Source organism: Ambystoma mexicanum, chromosome 8, assembly GCF_040938575.1.
Source record: "Ambystoma mexicanum isolate Mex_15411 chromosome 8, UKY_AmexF1_1, whole genome shotgun sequence".
Taxonomy (NCBI): domain Eukaryota; kingdom Metazoa; phylum Chordata; class Amphibia; order Caudata; family Ambystomatidae; genus Ambystoma; species Ambystoma mexicanum.
In genome coordinates this window covers 437,898,294-437,921,838 of record NC_090929.1, presented here as the reverse complement: position 1 = coordinate 437,921,838, position 23,545 = coordinate 437,898,294, and the positions used below count along the sequence as shown (strand labels likewise).

Here is a 23,545-nt window from a genome sequence, read left to right as displayed (position 1 = left end):
GCTTTATGTTAGCCAAAGAGACATTTGTTCAGCTGTTCTGCCCCTGTGCCGCTAGTTCCCATAAACCTCCTGGCATTTCTGAAACGTTGACATTAGAACATAAACTCAGTGCCACTTTCCAAATGAGGACTTGGAACTTCGTGGAATTAAGGAGGACCAACCACGATTACCACCCATAGATTTGGCTAATATTTTAGTAACCTTAGGTACTGATATCGAATCCATGAAGCAGGATATCAGAAAGATAAAATCTACATTTGACACAAAGCCTTCTTCCCCTCAGCCTAACATTTTGTCTGTATCTCCTGATAGTCTGTCTGAACTCTTAAAAATTATCGAAGAGCAGACGGCAGACGAGGAGAATACGGCTAAAAGTGATAAATCCTCGTTTATCTCAAGACGTATTAAAAAAATCCATCTGAAAGCAAAAAAACGAGCTGAGAAACGTATAAAAGAGAAACAAATGTTAAAATCCCAAGATCAATTAAGTACTGAAGGTGAAAAGATTGAATCAGGAATGAAGCATGAAATACCTTCCCACCAAGAAGATGACATTGTAGATCAGCTTTCGGAAGAAAGTCGTGCACTACTAGTATATCCATTATCCCCGAAAATTAACAAAAAAAATAAATAAATAAATAATGCCAAAGGTTTAACAAAAACGACCGATGGGGTCACCCAAATGACCAATCTGGGATTATCTGAAACAGCTACCAAAAATAAATCTAAGAAAATGTTACCCGGAATTGGGATCAGGAACGGGGATTCCGTGACCTCGAATGATGATCCTATAAAAACTCAAAATGATTTGGGGCATTACTTCCCATCAAAGGGCCTAAAATCTACCACTAAGGCAGGGATTTTAACTACTAGGCAAGAAATTGAAGAAGAGAAAAGCACTAAAACTGCTTCCTCGATACCTAAACCTTCGGGACTTACAACGGCTCCATCATACGCTGACGTATGCGGTCCTGACTTATCTACTATACAACCAATCCACCCTCTTACTAGGAACAATTATGTGTTTATTTGTGGTCCAGGAAAGCATACAGACCTTAGTCTGGCTGCAAAAATAGATATAACACCTACTACCTCAGTACATAGGATTGAGCAGGAATTGAGGAGTGATGAGCGAACTATTGCTACTAAGTGAAGTCATGACTTAGGACCCATAATGCCATTATCAAAAACACTTGGCCCCTTGAGCAATGCACAAACTCAAGTGAAGAGTGATGAGCGAATTAATGCTGCTGATTTAAACCATAAGCTAGGATCTACATTGCCAGCACTTAAACTACCTGGCCCTTGGAGTAATGAGCAAACCCAAGTTAAGTCATCAGATACAGTATCACTTACTGGTATGATCCAAATCTTAAATTCTGCAGTCGAAAGTGGCGCTCTATCTTCAAAAGTACAAGCAAGAGAATTTAATCTATCAGAATTGAAATATCCGGAGCCAAGCGCAGTGAATAAATACCAGCTAGTGTCACGTGCTGACGATCACATCCCTAACCAGACTACCATCTATAATACTCCGAATCTTTCCCCAGTAACTTTAGCCTCATCGGAAGTAGCTATCCCTAACCTAAGCTTGGCAGCTGGTAACCTGTCTTCTGGCGAACAAAGGTTTAAACAGGATGCATCACCTAGGGATGAGCTCAATATCATAGGACTGGAAGGCGAGTTCGAAGTCTTGAGGGGGAAACGGATCAATAGAACTTACCTTTCAGAGATATTAGCGAAGATACCGCCACTGCGTATGTTAACTACCACGGACTTCGAACAAATTGCTTTGCCACTAGAGAATAACTATAGAATGTTGGGATATGTCAGTAATTCTATGGTGTTGAAAATTGATTTGGAGTTATAGAACTGAATTGAAGAACATGGGTTACAGCCTGCACACTTTCAATTGTGAATGTGATGCTCAAGAGTTCCTTCATAAACCTATTCCAATACCAACAGTGATCCCTTCTGAATCATCTGGAATGGCCATAGAACAAACCTGTATATCTCAGATCATTGCTATGACTGCTGGCAACCAAAATTTAGCATGGATTGAACCGTTAATGCGTTCTATCTCTTCTTTTAAAAATCTTTCGTTCTCAGCCTAGCAAAAAAGCAATCAAATTTAAACCTAATATCATGGAACTCATGTGGCTACCATGCTCTTCAAAGTTGGCTTTCTTCCTTCTCCAATAATGATAAACCAGATATCTTCTTACAAGAGACAATGTGTACCTTTGATTTGACTCTAGATGAATATTGCACGATTTGTAGCCATGCGAATATGGGTACTCTGGGGGCGCCCAACGGGAGGAATTGCTATTGCAATAAACAATAGGTTTAAATGCAAATCATCTGAGATTCATCTTTCCTCCCAAGTGGTGGCAATAGAAATAGATCTGGGCAGCGATCCCCAGGATTGCCTATACTTGTTATCACTCTACTGGAATCCTTTGAAAGTATCCTTAGACGTTATGTTCGACGACATAGATCTTTGTTTGGAACATATTCATGATCTGGCAGCTGTTCCCAAGATTATTATAGCAGGTGATTTTAACTCCTTATGTTGTTTGAATAATATGGTGATGAATTGCAATGTTAACTTGGGGAAGTTGGAAGCTAGGAACAGGGGTTCGAAATGGATTGCCTACCTTGATACATGGGAGATATCGTTTGTGAACTACCAGGTAGACGGTCCTAATCACACATGGAGTCGTGGCATTCATACTTCCAAGATAGATTATTTTGCTATTTCGAATGAGTTGATACATTTAGTTTCTCTGGTGCTGATCCATCCACTTAACCTGAGTGATCATGCTCCCATTCAATTAAATCGAACGTATACACATGCTTGCTATAAGATTAATTATTTGTTGCCATTATATGAAATTAATCGACCTAAACTATCTGTGAGATGGAACTTGGCATTATGTAATCAAATAGAGACAGTCAGTACAGAGTTCATTAGAACATCATTATGTTGGGATCTCGGTGTCTCTTTGTTCGACAAAGAGGAAGAAAAAGTCGGAATAATTAGCAATGCTATACAAACTGTTGAAGGTAAATCAATTTTCGAAGGGTTTACTTCATATTAATACGTTTGACCTTGCTATACAGCTCCTAAAATGGAAAAAAACAGAGTTGCGCACTGTTAAGAAACTTGTGCATAACTATGCTCAGATCAAATATGTACAAAATCGCATTTTACTAAAGTTTAAAAATGAAACAAGAATTCTGAAAAAAACTCAATCGAATAACCTTAATTGTGAAATTGTGCGTAAATTATGTAGACATGACTCCAGGTATATTTGGTCGATTATGCATAACCCCACCTGCTCTAAGGTTGCTAATAATGTGAATATTATCCCGGCTAATAAATGGGCCGCATACATAACAGAGAAATTCGCTATGCCATCGCGATTTAAATCTAATACACCTGTACTAAACTCCCTTACGAAATGGGATACTTTGAAATGGTCCGAAACAGACATTATATGGGCAATTAATAAACTATCTCAATCAAATGCCCCCGGCCCTGATGGCATTCCTTTGTGCATGTATAAAGCCGACCCAATGCTATGGGCTGCGATACTGAAAATTAAATTCGATGTGATCTTTAAAACCGGTAACATACCAGAGCAATGGGGTACATCAATAATCGTACCAATATATAAGAAAGGCAATGCTCTTGAACCTCAAAACTATAGACCTATATCGCTTATTAATACATGTGCGAAGATTTTTGCAAGCCTTCTTCTCCACGACTTGGAAAAGTGCATTCCCACCAATGATATTTTGGCAAAATCTGATAGGTTTTAGGAAGTCAATGGGCACTACGCTGAACTCTACATTGATGTCCCATATAATTTCTAGTACAAAAAAGAAAGGAGCATATCCGATCTACATAGCAAGCATTGATCTATCTTGTGCCTTTGACTGTGTTATAAGGGACATACTATGGATTAAATTACTACAACTAGGAATTCCATCAGAATTAATATATTGGTTAATAATGCTGCATTCCAACACTGCATATAAAGTAAAATTATCCAGTGATGGTGCAATCACGGAGGCCATTAGAACTCAGATCGGTTTAAAACAAGGCTGTAATCTTGCAGCTATGCTTTTTAATCTGTACATCTGCGATCTAGATCGGATTTGGAAGGAACTGGGGATGTATCCCGTTGGGCTAGGTGCAATAAGATTACACTGGTTGGCATTCACCGATGACCTGCTTTTAATGGATACTACTCCATCTGGCCTTCAAGCGAAATTACTTGCTTTTGAGAAATATGCCTTGGATTTAAATCTTGTACCGAATGTCAACAAAACAAATATCCTGATATTACATGCTGGCAGGAAATTAAAATCATTTAGGTGGAAAATGGGCAATCTTGCAATACAAATACAGTCTGAAATCTGTTATCTTGGCTATCAACTAAGCAGTAACTCTTCAATTAATATCTGGAAAGAAAGATTGAACAATAAAGTATGTCCATTAAAGAGCCAAATAAAGATCATTTTTGCAAGATACTGCCAATTTTCCTTAAGCCCTATGTGTGACTTTTTAACCATGAAGGTTCAAGCGGTTTTGATTTATATTCTGGATGTGTGTCCTTTTGACTTATGTGAGTATTTGGATACTATACAAGGACGTATACTTAAAGATGTTTTAAATATCGCAATGTCTATCCCAAATTGCATGATTAGGCACGAGCTAAGCTTGATCTCTCTATCATGCAGAGTGGTATGGCGTTTATTATCAAATTATGCGAAGATATTAAATCCACCTAGAAATTGTCTATACCAAGACTTACAACACGCGATGGAAACTAATTCAGTAGCCACGATTAAGAGCTTTGAAACTTGAATGAATTTGATATTAGATAGACTTAAAGTAACTTCTGAGGATTTGTGCCTACGTCCTGCCTTTAAGAAAAAACTATTTGAGGACGATTGGATTCGAACAATTGACCAAATAGTCTTACTCTACATACTCCGAATATGCTAAATTTTCGCGGAAACGAATTCCCTGCAATCGCTATGTTAATCTATTTCCTTGTCCGGTTATTAGGAGATTGTACATACATTTTAAATTAAATCAATTCCATACAAAAGAACGGTGCCAGCATTGGGCAGGAAAAGCAATGCATATGCAAACAACGCAATGTAGATTTCCGCTATGTAAAGAACCCTATGAAACTCTAAAACACCTAGTGTTGGAGTGTGGTTACTTTAAAGGTCTACACACATTTTATCTGGCTAAATTTGTTAATATCGAGTTTACTGACTGTTCCGCATTTCTATGGGAAAGACTTATGAACGGTGCACACTACCCATTAATTTTAGCCCTGGGTAATTTATTAAAAATCATAGAAACAGAACTCAAGAGATTTGAAACCCAAGAAAAAATCAACTAACAAAGATGTACGATTTTAATTTTCAAAACTTCCGTTTAAAGTATAGATCAATTAGAACGCATTTTAAATTTATTGTATGAATATATGTCTTGTAAACGGACAATGATATGAAATGACAAAAATTGTAAATTTAATATTTGTTTTAAATGTGTTTTACGATTTGTATATGTAAGATGTGTTTAACATGTGATAAATATGATTCAATTTTGTAAAGGTTTTTTTTAACCAAAAACAAATAAAAAAAAAAAAAAGAATGCCAGAGCAGCACGCAAAATCATTGCTTCGAAATTTACATGCTGAATCCTTTTGGCTTCAGCATCTAAATTTCATTTCCTGATGACGTCGGCTCATGTAGCGTGTGCCGACATCATCATGTCAACCCCCAGCCACGGAAGGGGAAGTCCTCCCCTTCACTACCTGGGGGTCGGGGAGATGGAGGGAGCAAAGGGGGGGAAGGCGATTGGCCCCCCCAAAGGTAAGTAGTGCAGAGGATGAGGTATCTCTTACCCCGCACTGGGACGTAGTGCCGAGAACGAGATACCTCGTCCTCCGCACTTACGGGGTAAAGATAGAAAGAAGCTTAAAAAGTCCTACAAAATAACATAAGTCTGCCGTCCAGAAACCTGTTCTAGCCTGCTTGTTTTCCCTACCTCTAAAAGAACCTAACTTAAACAAAGGTACAATAAGAGCCTTTTGCCCAGACAGTAGAATGATGGATGGTTTCTAACCGCACTGTGATGTCTCTTTATCAGAAAGGGGTTTCTTGCCCCGTTGCACAGTTAAAGTAAAGGCACCAAATGTCTATTCCACCTTCCCTCCTCAGTTTGCACAGAGTTGTTTAGTCTCTCTTCCTGGATTTCCAGGCACTTGGTCCCAGTCTTTGGTCGTCTCCCACCCTTGTTAACCCCATGGTTCTTTAGTCCACACCAGGTACTTACTCTCCTCAGGCTACTCATCAGGGAATGTCATTGTGTTTTTCCCACTCAACTACCTCCTGGTTTTCACCCCTCCCTGGGGTCTCTGGTTTCACACCCTGCCTGGGAGTTTGTTTTCTCTCAGCCCACCTTGGGGCCTGGTTTCTTTCACCCCACTTCGGGGTTGTATCTCTCTCTCTCTCTCTCTCCCCGCCTTGGGGTCTGGATGCTCTCACCCCACCTTGGGATGTGGTTGCTCTCACCCCGCCTTGGGATGTGGTTGCTCTCACCCCGCCTTGGGGTGTTGTTGCCCTCACTCAGCCTTGGGGTGTTGTTGCCCTCACTCCGCCTTGGGGTGTTGTTGCCCTCACTCCGCCTTGGGGTGTTGGTGCTCTCACTCCGCCTTGGGATGTGGTTGCTCTCACACCGCCTTGGGATCCGGTCTGGCCTTTCCACCAACCTCCCGGCTCCCTGGAGAGGCGGCATACCTTCTGTCTCTGTGCTGTGCTCCTCCCAGCAGTCGTCCACAAAGGCAGACGTAGTTTCTTCCTTCCGGCATCCACCAAGTGTTCCGTGTCTAATAGAGCAGGTGCTCCCTTCCGGCTGTCTTCCTGTGGGGGTTCAGCACTGGTTCTGCATTGCACTGCTCCTTCGTTCTGGCGTTCACTGCAGGAGATTCATGTGGGCCGGGTTTCTCTGTTCTGGCGCCCAGCAGGATTGCTGCGCGTTCCCGTCGGCTTGGCCACAGGTTTATACATTACGCTGGGGATGAACTGCGCCTCCAATGACTCTGCAGACATCAGGTTTGTCACTTAGAAGACAATCTTTCTAGTGGTTCTCACTTCTTTGAGTATCAAATCACCCTTTCTATCTTTTCACAAGGATAAGTTAGCGGCCCTCACTCATCCCAAAGTGGTATAGGCATTTCATTTATATCCGGAAACAATATTCACTTGTTTTTTCTCATCCCTCTACAGAGGCAGAGGGGTTTATGCATACACTAGATGTTGCTAGGGCACTCCAGTTTTACTCAGTGATCCAAAGATTTCAGGTCCTCAAATCATTAGTTTGTAACATTCAGAGGCTCTGGCCTGTGCACGAAAGTGAATCCATCCATCACTCAATGGATTATGTCATGCATACTGGAGACCTTTGAGAAAGGCAACCTTGGCCAAGGGTCTGAATGCACATTTGGTCAGCCTGAAGTCAGCGTTCGTTGCCTTCCGGCAACATTTTCCATTGGAGGGCATTTGCAAGACGACTATGTGGGCTGCCCCAGATGCATTCTATAAGCATTAGACCATGGACACGAGTTCTAGGGCTGATGCCTGGTTTGGTCGAGATGCCCCCTAGAACATTTCAGTTAACCAGAGACCTAATCAGATTATGACTTATTGGAGCTAGAATCCACCCATTCTATAGTATGCTGTTGAATCTCCCATCATTATGGAGGAAAGCGGAAGGACGTAGGAGTAAGTGAGCATTACGTTAGTGACTGCTGTGCTACTAGCCCATATACCCCTTTATTCCCTATGGCCGTTCCGTCCACGTTCCCCCCCCACCCTCCTCTCTATTCCTAAGATTGCACAAGACCACCCAATAAAAGGACTGGCAGTTTGGCCCAGAAGCATGCGCCAGTGAGCTGCCAATATGGCATGCGACCTGGCACCTTTTTAGTTTTTATAATTGATGCTGCTTTGCATCATGCTCTGTTCTTGTCTCCCGAGGACAGACTGTGCCATTAGTTTGGAGGAAAGGGGAACATGAAATAGGGGTACAGTAATCATTATGATGAGTATCTTTCCCTCCAACCAGAGACTCGCTTACTGGCTTTGTCATGTTCAATAACATTGAGCCCATTGAAAAATGTTTGGTACAACCTCAGCACAGCCACAACTGGTGCAGACCGCTTGCAATTTTAAGGCTCCTTGTCATAATAGCTGCAAGCTTTGTGGCAGGTTTTCACCATTTCAGTAACACTGATCTTTTACCAAGCTATAAAAGCATGGCAAACTAGACTCCTGAACTGCTTCCTGAACATTTAGGGACGTCTGCTGCAGTTACTGCCCACAAACACTGTCCTTAAAAGGTAATTTACTTGTAAAATGTAGCATAACCATTTCTTTTAAAACTATATAAAGAGAATATTTCAAAATCTAGACAGTGAGAGCATTCCCTTAATCTTTCTTGCTTGCTAAACTGTACTTTTTTTCCGCCTGCTCCCTTCTTAAGACTATAGCCTTGACTTCTCCAGCATGGGGTCTGGCATGGATTCACATGCTCAGGAATATTCCCTGTCGTCAGGCTGGGAATCCTCGGTAAAAGAAAGTTTCACTTTCACTTACAAACTGTATTTCTCCTTTAAACCAATCACTGTCCTCTGGGTCATACTGTCCGTAGCCAATGACAGTTCTTTCCCTAAGCCTCTCCTCTGGCATCCATCTTCAGATTTTTATTGCACGCTTCATTGTTGGGAGTCCTTGAGTTTGCTCTGTGAGCTACTTCTATGGTTTTTCGGGTTTTCCACAGAAAAAGGTTTATTTTTGTTCCAAAAGAGATTGTGTGCCATTTTCTCCATCTGCCGACAGCGGTGATCCGTTGTCAGTGAATTTCAGCACCCCTCAAGGGCGAAGATCATCGAAGTTTCCAGAAGGCCATCAGGCTTACTACTTCGTGCCCTCCGACATAACGAAGGAGAAGGAAGGAAGGAAGATCCCTCTTTAAGCCCTGCACCAAGTGCGGAATGTGTTTGTGAAGGACAAACACCTGCAGTGCCTCTACTGTCTGCATCCAGACCACAAGGAAGGAGATTGCGAGATATGCCTCGGCTTCTCCAAGAAGACAAGGCAGGCTAGGCACAGTAGACTGGTGGCGTGGCTGAACGCCAAGTCCTCTGCCGCGTGTTCCATGCAGGGTCATGCCTCACCCAGGAACAGCCGGGCCGAGGAGGGGTCTTCTATGTCCTTTGAATGTCCCTCATCTGTGGGGGTCCAAGAACCGCAAGTCTGGTTCCATCGGGGTTGCTGCACAAGCAGATCTTGCGATGGACAGGGCGCGATGAACATCACCACCATCCAGCTGGCTTTCGAGCTCCTCCTCAAAGAGAAAATCATCCAACCCGGCTAAACTGCAGGAGAAGCCAGGGACGGAGGAGAACGTTGAACTGGCCAAGAAGGCATAGGAGATGTCTTAGTTGATAAAAGAGCTGGTGGCAGCTGCTGTTGCGAAGAGGGCTGATCCTGTGAAGGTGGCCCCCACAGCACAGAAGGTGTCTCTACCCCAAGGTGCGAAATCACTGCTGTGACTTTGGCTTAGTCTGCTAGCACCCTGGAGAATGGGATGCCTTCTCTGAGCCTGGCTCGGACCCCTCAAGGTTGAAAAAAGGGGGCATGGGGCAAGGATGCCCCGGACCAGCCCCAGGCCGTGTCCCAGGCCATGAAAGTTTCGTCCACGGACAACGAGGACCTGGAGTCCTTGCACACGGTCTACGAGGACGTGGAAGAGCAGCACAATGATGGCGTGGAGCCTAGTGTTCTGATCATGCCAGCTGAGCCGAGGGATGCGTCTCTGGACATCCTGGCCACTACCACACCTTGGTGTCAGTGATCCAGTAGAGGATGCCGCAGGGCCTGGTTCCCATGGTGCCCAGGCCCCATATCAGCGGCCTGCGAAGAGGAGGAAGCGTCATCCAATTCCCTCAATTTCAACCTCCACATCTGCGTCGGGCACCCTCTCCCCCAGTAGACCCAGACATGGGTGCGCAGACGAATACGGCCACGACAACAGACAACACCGTTGCAGCGTGTCTCCTCAGCCTAGGTCGTCCCCACCGGATGAGGTGGGGTTGTTCCATTCCATGGTCGCCAAAGCTTCTGAGTTGTTACAGCTTGTGCCCTAAGAAACCAAAAAGGAGGGTTTCCTTTACCAGAGATGCGAGGCCAAGCGTAAGACAATAATGACGTTGCCCGTTCTGGACGATGTGTGGGAGGAGAGCTTGGCCATCTTAAAGAACCCTTGCAAAGCTCTGGCCAAGAAGGATAGGCTGGAGAAGAAGTACCGGGGGCTGGAATCTGCACCCAAGTGCCTGAGGTCTCAACCATCGCCGGGTTCGGTGGTTTCAGCAGCCGCGAGGAAACGGTCAGCTAACCCGTCCTCATCTTGAGTCCCTCCGGACAGCGAGGGGAAGAAAGGTGATCTACACTGCAACGTCCACCATAAAGGCAGACAACGCACTGGCAAACCTAGCCAGGTACGACAGGGAGCTGTGGTACAAGTTGCGTCCGATTTTGGAGTTCCTCCCAGATGACAAGAGGATGGAGGCAATCGCTCTCTTCCAGGAGGGGGAGGTAGCTTTGGATCCCGCCATCATAGTGGTGTTGGATAGTGCCGACACTGGGTTCCAGCAGATGGGGAACAGTGTCTGCCTTTGTCACCAAGGCTGGTTGAAGGCCACAAATTTCTGCGAGGATGTCCAGACGAGGGTGCTGGACATACCTTTCAACTGAGATAATCTTTTTGGGAAGGCAGATACAGAGACGGCCCGTTCCCTTGTCACACTTCAGCAGCACTGCTCTTCTTTTTGCTCCTCCAGAGGGAAGTCGAGAAGGTTGTCTCAAGGTCATTCCTCGTACCGTCAGCCTTCCAGGTCCACGACTCAGGAAGCCTACAGAGGCTGTTCCCAGGCCTACGGTGGAGGACTTTGCTGCCGTCGGCCACAAGGCAGGACGCCAGCGCAGAAGCAAGCCCAAACCTGCCAGGACGTCCGGCCCCCACTCGTGCAACCCGTGGGAGGCTGGCTGACGAGGTACATCAGCAAGTGGGAAAAGATCACCACTGACAGAGGAGTGCTGGACGCTTTTCGCCCAAGGACATACCCTGGAATTGCAGCGCAGGTGTCCGCAGATCCCTCCGGTGGCCCGGCAGGAGCACCACATCCCTCAGCTCTTGTAGGAGGGGCGATAGAGCTAGTTCTGCGAAAAGGGGTGATAGAGCTAGTTCCCCGGCGACTGTGGGGCTCTGGAGTCTATTCCAGATACCTTTTAGTCAAAAAGAAGACCGGGGCTGGAGGCCTATTCTAGACCTGCTACATCTGAACAAGTACGTTTATGTTTATGTTATGTTTATTAGGTTTATATAGCACTTTAACCCAAAGCGCTTTACAATATAACAGGTATAATAGAGGGAGAAGCATATAAACAATTGTGATACAAACCAGTATAACAATACGTAGAACAGTGTCCTTAGATGGAGGATGCGTGGGAAGGGTGAGGAGGAAGGGAGTGGAGGTAGTCGGGGAGTGGGATCAAATTCAGTTGTCTGATTTAAATTCCCGCGGGTGTGAGAAAAGGGGGGGAAGAGGGAGGGATGAAGGGGATAGGGGGGACAGGGGAGAAGGGAGGAGAGAGGAAGGAAGGAAGTCAAGGGGGGGAGTGGAGAAGGAGGGCTTTCAAGGCAGTGCGGAAGGAGGAGTAGGTGGGGATGGAGCGGATGGAGAGAGGTAAGGAGTTCCAGTGTAGGGGGGCTAAGAGCTGAAAGGAACGGAAGCGTGAAGAGGCACATGGTGAAGGGTGTGTACAGTGAGTAGGAAGAGATCAGCGGAGCGGAGAGAGCGGGCGGGAGTGTAGAATGAAAGGAGAGAGGCGAGGTGGGGGGGCAAGGTCATGGAGAGATTTGAAAGCCAGACAGAGGAATTGAAACTTAAGTTGGGAGAGGAAGGGAAGCCAGCCAAGGAGGGAGAGTGAGGAGGAAATAGTTGCGTGGACCGAGGAGACGGAGAGTATGGATAGAGGAGTGGTAGATGGATTTGAAGGGGGTCAGATGAGAGACAGGGAGACCAAAGAGGAGAGAAGAGCAATAGAAGAGACGGGAGAAGATGAGGGAGGAGATTAAGAGTTTAGAAGCGTGGAAGGTGAGGATCGGATCGTATTTTAAGAATGTTGTAAAGGTGGTGACGGCAGGTGCGAGAGGTGAGAGAAATGTGGTGGGAGAAGGAAAGAGAGGAGTCGAAGTGGAGACCAAGATTGCGAGCATGGGCAGAGATGGGAAGAGTAGAAGGGGGAAAGTTGATTGAATGAGGAGTAGGGGAAAGTGTGTTAGAAGGAAAGAAAAGGACTACTGTCTTGTCAATATTGGGGGAGAGAAAGTGAGATGACATCTAGTTTTTAATGGCCGTAAGGCAGGAAGATAAGGAGTGGTGGAGATCAGGAGTGAAAGAGGAGGAGGAGAGGAAGAGTTGGGTGTCATCAGCGTAGAAGTGGTGGGAAAAGCCGAAAGAGGAGATAACGGGGGCGAGAAGGGAGGTCTAAAGGGAGAAAAGGAAAGGGCCAAGTACAGAGCCTTGGGGAACACCATAGTCCAAGGAGATGTTGGAGGAGGTGTGTATTTTGGGGAAGTACCTCAAGTTCTAAAAATTCTGGATGGTCATTTTGCAGCATGTGCTTGGCCAACTGGAAAAAGGAGACTTCTTGACGTCGCTGGACTTGGAGGACGCCTACTTCCACATCCCCATTTACATGAAACACCGAAAGTTTCTACGCTTTGTGGTGCAGAGACAGAACTACCAGTTCAAAGTCCATCCTTATGGCTTGAAGTCGGCCCCCAGATTGTTCACGAAGTGCCTGGCACCAGTGGCGGCCCATCTGCGTCTACGGGGTATACACGTGTACCCATACCTCGACGACTGGCTCATCCGGGCCGGCTCGTGGGAGTGGGTCGTCAGACACACAGACGACCGTCCTGCTGCTGACAGATCTGGGATTCAACATCAACTATCCAAAGTCCTGCTTGACACCATTGCAGAACGCGCTGTTCGTGGGAGCCTGACTAGATATGCTTTCTTTCCTGGCATCACCCTCGTAGGGAGTAGCGGCCATTCAGGGGAAAGTGCAGCGACGGTTGACAATGAAGAACGCCACAGTGAGAACCATCATGTCGTTGCTCGGCATGATGTCGTCTTGCATCTTCCTCATCTGGCTCGGCAGGTTACAGATGCGACCCCTTCAGGAGTTTCTGGACGCTCGCAGGATACAGGTGTCCGGAAACTTCTCGGAGAAGATCCTGCCCGACTAGGAGTTCCATCGGGTGATAAGGTGATAGTGCATCCACTCCAACATCGCCCGGGGCACAGGGTTTCAAAACCCTCCATTTCGGACAACAGCCACCACGGATGCTTGCCTGGAGGTTGGGGGTACCCACACCAGACGTCTGCACGCCAGAGGCCTGTGGCTGCTGGAGAAGGATCACCATATCAATTTCCTAGAGCTACAGGCAGTGTTCTTAGCCCTCAAGTCATTCCTTCCGTCTCTGAAGGGCAAGGTGGTGAGGATCATCATGGACAACACCACCACAATGTTCTACATCAGGAAACGGGGGCACTTGCTCCCCAGCGCTCTCTGAGGAAGCGCAGGACTTGTGCCATCAGTCAGGAGATGTTGCTCATTCCTCTTCACGTGGCGGGAGTCCAGAAAACCATTGCAGACTCCCGCAGCAGGGAATTGCGCTCCTGCCACAAGTGGGAACTTCAGTAGGACCAGGTGGACCGCATCTTCATCAAGCAGGGCAGGCCCCAGATCAATCTGTTTGCGACGGTGGCGAACTCCAAATGCCAGAGGTTTGCCAGCAGGTTCCACGGACCGAGGAGCCTGGGGGATGCATTCTCCTTCATGTGGGAAGGCCTGATTCTGTACGCGTTTCCTCTGCTTCGTCTCCTGCTACAAGTCACCAATGCAGTCAGACCGTCCCAATGCACGATGATACTCGTCGCTCCGGCATGGCAGAGGCAGATTTGGTACCCGGACCTTCTCAGCCTGTCAGCGTCGCATCTGGTCAAGCTTCCAGTGGTTCCGGATCTTCTCACCAGAGAGGGAGGCGCAATCCTTCACATGACCCAGGCTCGCTGAACCTGGGGGCTTGGCTCCAGCAGCCCTAGGGTTTGGAGGATATGAATTGCCTGCGGACTGTAGCAAGGTCCTCGCAAGGCCAGGGTGTAGCCGACATTGAAGTGCTACGGTCGCAAGTGGAAACTTTTCACTACATGGTGCCAGTCTTAGAAGATTACCCCTCTGAGGGTCACGGCCCGCAGGTTCTTCCATATTTGCTATCCTTGGCCAAGGCCAGACTGGCACACGCCTCTATCAAGGTACATTTGGCGGCATTCTCCTGCTTCACCACGTCTCCAGGTAGATCTTCACTTTGGTCTCATCGACTCGTCAAGATGTTCATCAAGAACTGTTTCGATCTTTCCCGCCGGTGAAGGCTCCTCCCCCAGCGTGTGAACTCAACGTGGTACTGATGAGGCTCATGGGGCCTACCTTCGAGCCTATGCATCGGGCCCCCCTCAAGTTCCTCTTGTGGAAAACAGCTTTCCTTGTGGCCATCACCTCGGCCAGGAGGGTAGGTGAGATCCAGGCCTTGTTCTGCAAACGGCCATACCTGAATTTTCATGAATCGAGGGTGGTGCTGCGGATGCACCCCTCTTTAATGCTAAAGGTTCCGTCGGAATTGCACCTTAACGATCCTTTGGTGTTACCTGTTTTTTTTCTGAAGCCTTCGTCACCGGGTGAAAGGGCCCTGCACTCGCTGGACGTTGCTCGTGCCCTGAAGTTCTACACGACACACATGAAGAGTTTTCGTAAGACTTCTCAACTGTTCATGAACTTTGGGCTTGTGAGCCATGAGAAGGCCTTGTCCAAGGCTTCCAGCCTCAAGGTGGGTCTCCGGCTGATTCACGCACTGTCGTTGGTTGGCGAACCAACTGTGTCCCCGGCCGTCTGAGAGCCCACTCTACCAGAGCGATCGCTGCGACGACAGCATTCCTGTCTGGTGTGCCTTTGCTAGACATCTGCAAGGCGGCTACGTGGAGGTCCATGCACACCTTCATGAGATTCTACTGTATCGACAGGAATTCCACAGAGGAGTCCAGAGTCTGTTAAGCAGTGCTACGCAACCTGTTCGCTTGAGGGGAGTCTGTTCCAGAGGTAAGAGTTTGTTTCTGTTGAGCCTTGCCACCTCCCGTGGTTGTGTAATGTTGTACTGTTATGTATTTGTTATTCATGAGCATGTGAATCCTTGCCAGACCCCGTGCTGGAGAAGGAACAAGTTACTTACCTGTAACTATTGTTCTCCAGCATGGATCTGGCATGGATTCAAATGCGAACCCTCCCTCTGTCCCCTCTGCAGCTCTTCTTGGTCATACTGCCACTTTGCGTGCTTACCAAATGTGAAGATGCTGCCAGAGGAGGGGCTTAGGGAGAGGACTGTTGTTGGATGGGGTCAGTATGACCCAGAGGACAGTGATTGGTTTAAAGGATAAATACAGTTTGTAAATGAAAGTGAAACTGTTTTTTCTTTTGCCAAGGATTCCCTGCCTGACTGGGAATATTCATGAGCATGTGAATCTATGCCAGACCCATGTTGGAGAAGAATAGTTACAGGTAAGTAACTTGTTCCTTCTCTGCCATGCTTGTATGATCAGCATATACCGAGAAGCCCTTCAATTGAGGTGTGGATTGAGCCCCCTAAACGTATGGTCTAGAAAATCAGATTAGCATAAGTATTTCCTTTGCCAGTCTGTCCATGTAGTGTTTTCCTTTGAGACGCTGACTCCTGGATGAACTAATGCATGACCTCGAGTACCTGTGTGGTATCAAGTTTCAAACCTTGTGCCTGAATGTCCCAATTGACCCTAATGAATAGGACCAACTCCTCACAGATGCTCCAAAAGACTTCCTAACTGTATTACCCTATAACTTGCACCAGTACATTTATTTACCTTCTACACGATATAAAGAATATTTTATAATGGCCCCTGCATGGCTGTTTATTTTGTGTGAAAGGATGTTTCCCTGTAGTTTATCTACTTCACCCACTCCGTCAGTGTTGACTGTGAATGCTTAACCATTCCAACCACTAGCTAGGCCAAGGAATGCTTAAGATGCTCTTGTGCCTATTAGGAAGGAACTCTCAATCCCTGAACACACGGATGACTAATTCCTCCTTAAAGGAATGGTTCGCCCAAACATTTTTATTTCAAAAATAGATAGGCAACATAAAAAAAAAGATTGGCTTTTTTTTTTTCGAAAGTCCCTATGTAAAATTTTGAGCAATTCAAGCTCAAAGATAGCACATGGGGGCATCCATTTTGTGAAATGGATGCCCGCCGCTGTGCTCGCTTTGGCTTTTGCGGCACTAATGAAGGAAAAGCCAGCCAGCTGTAGTAAACAAAAGCTATCACTGGGTGGCTTTTCCTTCATTGGTGCTGTACGCGGAGGACGGGGACCGGAGACAACAGGCAGAAAAGCTGCAGCTGCATCTCGGTAAGTGCTATTTTTTTTATAAAAATAAACACTAGCTGCGTTTTTTTTTCTAAGTTTTCCGGGCTGGAGGAGCCCGGAAAACTTAGAAATAAAACTGCAGCTTTAAAAACGTTGTATTTATGTTTGCGGTAGCTTTTGAAGCGACCGCAAACATAAATACAACGTTATTGTGTTTGAAAACGCTGCGGTTTTTCTTTCTAAGTTTCTCAGGCTCCTTAGAAAGAAAAACCACACCGTTTTGAAGGAAAAGCCACCCAATGGTAGCTTTTGTTTACTACAGCTGGCTGGCTTTTCCTTCATTAGTGCCGCAAAAGCCAGCACAGGCGGGCCGCCATTTCACAAAATGGATGCACCCATGTGCTTGCTTTTTCAATTTTTGAGCCAATCATTTTTTTTTTTTATGTTGTCTATCTATTTTTGAAATAACATTTTTGGGGCGAACCATTCCTTTAATAGCAAGTATTTTTCAAATAATATGTAGGAGGGGTGTGTAAGGACTAGTTGTACTTGGTAACCATGAAAGTAATTTTTCCTGCTGGAACTTGGAATAATCATTGGTCTAAAGGTAAGAGTTTGAAAGTTGCTGTAAGTTTATCATTTCAGTATAACAGAAATGAAGCTTTTCTTGTAGTGACAATATCATCTGTGGCCATGCTACATGCTGCATATGTCTATTATCTACAGATGCTGGTCTTTGAACTTCAGCATTCTATACTCTTTAGTTTTCTTGTGGTTTCTGTCTCATTTTATTTTGGCCTCCTTCTGCTGTAAGAGGGCCGCCTTAGTGTTCTCTCGCTTGTGAGGATGGATGGAACTTTTATGTTGTGTAACATATTGACTGAATCTGCCATGTTACTTTATATTTCCCTTTTTCTCTCGTTTCCTAGTATAACCCTGCCTTTACACCCAGACGTTCCTATGCTGTTTGCTGCACTGCCAGAGTTTTATGTGGAAGATGTAGCTGAGTTTTTGTTTTTTATTGTCCAGTAAGTTGAAAACATTTTAATCATCGGTTAGATGGTTGGCTTTCATATGTTCCCAGCTGTTTATAACTATGCGTAGTTGTATTCTTTGCTGTTAACTGAAGTTTTTTTCTTTTATAAATAGATAAAGCCCCACTCTGTCTGATACTTCATGATCTCTTATCTGCCATACATAGTATTTGAAAATTGGATCACCTATAGCAAAGCATTTTTTAATAGGCCGTTATCAGGAAAGAAATGTGCCCACATAGGAAGTTTCCTTTCATTCCTCTTGTGTTATTGATATTTCATTTGTATCGCGCTCATACACAGAGGTTTCAGAGTGCGAAATGTGTATCATCGGCTGAACTTAAGTTCAAAGCATGCGCTGCTCAGCACGATTTGTATTCTCATCTGTCTACTTCAGTGTTATCTGCTGCCCTGCTGATACGCTGTGATTTCTTCACTCTTGCAGATACTGCCCTCAGGTTCTTTTTGAGCCTTGCACCCAGGATATTGTGACGTTTCTGGTTGTGCTTCTCTGTAACCAGAACTACATCCGGAACCCTTACCTAGTCGCCAAGCTTGTGGAGGTGATGTTTGTGACGAATCCCTCCATACAACCCAGAACACAGAAGTTCTTTGAGATGATTGAAAACCATCCACTTTCCACCAAATTGCTGGTTCCTTCATTGATGAAGTTCTATACAGGTGAGGGAGGTTAAAGGGAGAATTGCATACCACAGAATATTGATAGGGTTCACATGGGACTCACTGATATCAGCAATGTACATACGAATGGCGGTATCGCACACTGTGGTCATGCTAATTAAGTGTTCTGATTGCTTCTGTATTGTATGTGTCCTGTGTCCATCTAAAAGAAGGCGTATGTGCTTTGTTGAGGAGTTTGTCTCTCCCTACTAGGTTATGTGTTTGTCTATAGCGATATGAGTTTATTTTGCTCCAAGTCTAGTGCTCTTCGGGAGCTCTAAATATCTCTTTTCATGCAAAAGACATATTACTGTTAGCTGGCTTTTCACTACTCTCTAATCTGGTTACTAAGTACAACACAAGCAACATACTGGTAGTTCCCTGGAAGGGATTCTCACAGCAACCACCAAGATACCAGATTGAACATGATTATGGGGAAGGGATAATTTGTGAGACAGAAACAACCTACATATTGTGAATCAAGATACTTCCTCACATAGATAGACCACAGGGGAAGTAAGTTTAGTTTATACATCACAGGGTCGGTAAGAAAACCCCGGAAAAGAATATACCATGGCACCCCTACATAACACACCCCAGGCTATGTTAATTCAACAAGGTGCATACCCGACTGCCAAATATGCGACCTGTTCAGAACACAATCCTTTCCCCAAGATTATGAGATTCAAATGATATATAATAATGATCCCAACCAGAAGACTCTCCCTTTTTTTGCTTACATATCTTTGCTGATTGGGGCTCGACAAAACTAGTGCATGTGGGTATGAGCGGTACTGCATGACCAGGAAGTGGATGTGGGCAGTGAAGTGACATGGTGCAGAGGATGGCAGGGTGCAGTTTGAATGTGGAGTCGAGTTGAGGAAGGTGCAAACCAGGGGGATGCAGGACTTGCTAACCTCCCATTTTCTTTAACATAACATAGACAGTGTATTAATCCAGGTTTAGAGTGGCAGGGTGCATGGGTAGAGAAGGAGAATAGTGAGGGAGGAAGATGGCAAGGGGTAACGGGTATGCAGACGGAGCTTAGTGTACTTGCAGAAAAACTGGGCAGACCTGACTTGTGAAAAGTGAGTTGGGATAGAGGCATACAAGAAAAGTGTGTGATGCGTTTGCCGTGCAGGTTGATTCCTCACTTTGGATGCAAGCACTAACGAATATGTATAAATATAACCCTCTACAAATGACACGCTCAGCTTGGACAGTTTCAGTAATAAAATAGGGGCATATGTTCTGTTATGTTAGGCATCTTTTAAACTGTGCCAATCACCACCACAGTCCACTTATTCTGCCCGGAATACCTAGGCCATAGTCTAGGGAAAGGAAAAGTAGTAAGGACAAACATAACACTAGAGACAGGAATAATGAGGTGACGAGATACTTTGAGACACAAGGGGATGAGAATGGTGGGAATGCGGAAGTGTTGGTGTCTTTATGTGTATATGTATGCGTTATGTACAATGGCTGAGAAAAGGAAAACTATCCCTAGTGGAGACCAGTATTTTTACTGTGAAGGTATTTTTTTCCAAAACTAAGAAGTGCTTGAGAAATTAGTGAAGCATGGATGCACGAACGGCCCAATAAGTGCTTGGCCGTTCCCTATTGAAATGTAGGCCAAAGTTTGTTAGCTAGTCTTGATAGGATGTCCCCTGCTGTCTCAGATATGTAGACTGGAGTCTTCCCAGCCATTATTGGAGGTGATGGAGCCAAGAATTGGTAGTTTGCAAAGTGAATCTGGGGTAGCTGGGCGACAGAAAGAATGCAATCACTATCCTCTAAGGGCCTCCTGCTAAGGGTAAACTTGTTGGGGTGGAGTGTGGTGGTGCTATCTTGGTGTCATGAAGAGATAGTCAGGATAGAGGGAAAGACTCTCAGGGCACCTGGTTTAGCCTTGCCCTACCAAACCATTCTGACATGTTCTGTCCCCCTGCTACTCACCTTTGATGACTCTGCCCCATTAGGGCCCCAAAACACCTATTTCCCTACCCCAGGAGTCCTTTGCATCTCCCCTTAGGCTAGTGGAAATTTTTAGTGAAATGTGCTAAAATTTGAACCCTACAAAGCTCTTACGCCCCCAAGTCTAATGCCAAATCACATTCACAGTAAGCAATAACACACTCCACTTGCACACCACCTGTACACTTGACACTCACGTTAGTGACACATGTTCACCCATTGAGCTGGTGTCCAGTTCCACTGTGCCATGAGGTCCCTCGGGCAGACACAGTAGGGGTAGGTATAAAATGGCAATATTCCAATAGGAATGACAAGGCCAATAGCATCCTGAAATGTCATTCAAAAAATATATCGTACAAAAAACATCTCTTATAGACTGTAGCATATTATTATTGGGGGTATATGGCTGAAGAACTCAACAGTGTAAAGCATATTTATAGAAACAAATCACATCATATGGATTCATCACACCATTAGAAAGCAAGGAAACATATCACAGGGGGAGCACTATGGAACTCAGTATAATGAGGAAGCATTTCAAAAGGAAAGTGGGTCCTTTTCTTATCATGCTGTTGCCCAGAACGATGCCCATAGGTATGATTAATCCAAAACCTTCCAGCCATCACCCTTAAGTTCTTCTGATGGGGTAGGCCAGACTAGCCAGGTACACTCTGTGCTGCATGTTTTACAGGGAGGGTCACTCTCCACCTTCCCATTTGTCTTGAACAATTACACACTCAATAACATGGAAATACAAGGCAAGTTGTACATGGAGATAACAATGCTGCTCCAGCTTGATTTGGGGGCAGACACCAACCTTATTTAATTGATAAAGGGGCCTGAATGAGACTTGAAAAGCCGGTTATAGAATCAGATTGAACTTGCCGCCACTGTGATTTCCATTTCTAACATTAGCTGGGGGCAATGGCTCAATAGTATTGACCCATCCACATCCCAATCTGGCTGCATCAGAAGTGACTTGTATCTAGGCCAGGAATCCACAAAACTAGAACCTGAATTGGGTATCAAGACCTCAAATCTGTATCACACTCGAATTCGAGTCACATTTATTCTATTATTACTTCTCCTTTGGAATTAATCCATGGTTATAAATTCCTGCGGTTTGCCTTCAGGGTTCCACACATTTTGGTTTGTTTTCTGTGTTGTTTTCCAAATAAACATTAATTTATTTATTTGCATTTTTTGGATTTTGCAACTAGTTAAAATGTAGAGTGTCGGACCTGGGCCGATGATAGTCGAAGATGACTAGTCGTCAAAGGTAACTCCTATTTTTTGGGATTCGGAGGTCTATTTTTTTGTGTATGAGCTCTGTTCCTCAGTTAACTAAAATGACGATCCCTTCTTAATACTGGGATCGGAATGCAATCTGATGTAGGGATCTCCCTGATCCGTATTTATCTACTCGGGTCGCGAGAGAAGCCGACCGGTTTTAGTGGTATGGAGATGAATGTCACCACTTTCTTCAGGGCTGGAGACACCCACCAATTTTGTGTGCGGTCTGATTTCTTCTTGTTGAATTGGCTGAATCTCTAGTATTCGGGAATAGGAGGTCGCCCTGTGAGGTACATGGGGCGGGGTATGGGAGGGAGAGAGAAACAGGGGGAAATGCCATTAGGAACATGTCCCACAGTTTACCTCAAAAAGATCAATGGATATGGGGTCTACATCTTACCCAACAGAGCTGAAAAAACTCCCATCTATCAGGGTCCTGGATTTGAGCAGGTTTAATTCCTTGCTATGTCCCAAATCCAAAAGTTTTAGCGATTTCCTTGTACACCTACAGAGAAAATATTCTGTAAGTTTTCACATGGAACACTAGAAGGACTGCCATATCACACTAATCAAACATAATAGTATAATGGCAAAGTACATTTAAAAATGCATGTAAAACTAGCTAAATTATTACACAGGTCAGCTCAAAGTGAGCTCTATCTGGGATGCACACAAGCCCAAATAGACATCCTCAAAGTATTTCCGAATTGGTTGCTATTCGTGCCGCAAAAAAATGAAAAGGGGCTCTAGCGCCGACGATTATCTTAGAAAAGTGATTAACACATAGGAAACAATTACGTAACATTAATGTTCTCGAGGGAGGCGCTTATTGGTGGCGGTCTAACTGTCCCCTGGTGCAATTGCGGGTGTCAGGACCTCCCTGGGGGCTACGTCGTGACCAGCATGTAGAAAAGGTATCTACTAGTATCACTGGCTTACGTTATACAGACGTGCCTTGGGCAGGCCTCATTTAAAGAATGGAGCAATGCGGGCATGTTTATGGGCGAAAGAAGTCAGAGTGAAGAAGTGCTGTCTATGTTATATCAGCAGGGTATCGTATCATCGCTTACCTCCATCTTAGAATGGTGTGTAGTTTACGGGGCTTGTAAAGGTAATGCTGCTAGCCAGAGACACAAGAAAGAAATGAAGAAATAAAGAGACAAAGAAATTGAAAGAGAACTCAAAAGTAAGCACCCACATCTTAATATGTATGTGGATATAAATACTTGAACTAATTTGTGTGAATCGGATCACTCGACCCCAACAAGCCAAAGTTCCTGAATTGACAAGGTCTAGGGAGGTCACCAGAGAAAATGTAAAGTACTAATACTGAATGGAAATCAGAAGGGTGAAAGTAGTACTGATCCCAGACTGTGAGCTGTCATAGATTCTAAAAACAGATAATGCAGTGTATGCACGTAATGCAGGCATTATACAGGTCTGGCATAATGTGTCATGATGCCTACCTCCAAGGAGCCAGGTCCGACCCAGCACCCCCAGAGGCAGGCATCATTCCCCCCAGGGAAGTGCCAGCGGGCCCAAGCTGGGGCCCTTTGGACACAGTCCTGGCGCCTTAGGCGCCAGGCTCATGTTGGACCCCTGTCCTGGCGCCTTAGGCGCCAGGCTCATAAAGCTAGACATGTGTTCAAGTGTTTTAATGTGCACTTACCTGATGCAGACCATGCTGCTACATCCAGGCCCTCTTGAGGCCTGAATAGAACTACTTTACCTGTGGGACCACTTTCCACCTGGGTGTGGTCGGGGAAGGATACATACCTGATCTGTAGAAGGATACATGCCTGGAACTTCTTCCAAGGCTATTTAAACCACGCCCGATCAGCAACTCACGCTTTGCGTTGTTCTGCTCCTCGCAGCTGGACGCTCACCGTGTCAGCTTCTGCATCTGGACTTCAGCCACGCCTGTCAGGATCCTGGGTCGCCTGCAAAGGGAG

General features: G+C 45.3%; 1 protein-coding gene across 2 annotated transcripts in view; it reads left to right on the top strand.

The window, feature by feature from the left end:
- The window catches only part of UBE4B (ubiquitination factor E4B), a 2,401,822-nt gene that overhangs the window by 1,708,303 nt on the left and 669,974 nt on the right, over window positions 1-23,545 (top strand). For both annotated transcript variants that reach the window (XM_069609995.1, XM_069609996.1), the window contains 2 exons: window positions 17,541-17,639; window positions 18,091-18,326. In XM_069609995.1, coding sequence (XP_069466096.1) covers window positions 17,541-17,639; window positions 18,091-18,326 — 335 coding nt within the window. The remainder of the gene's footprint in view (window positions 1-17,540; window positions 17,640-18,090; window positions 18,327-23,545) is intronic.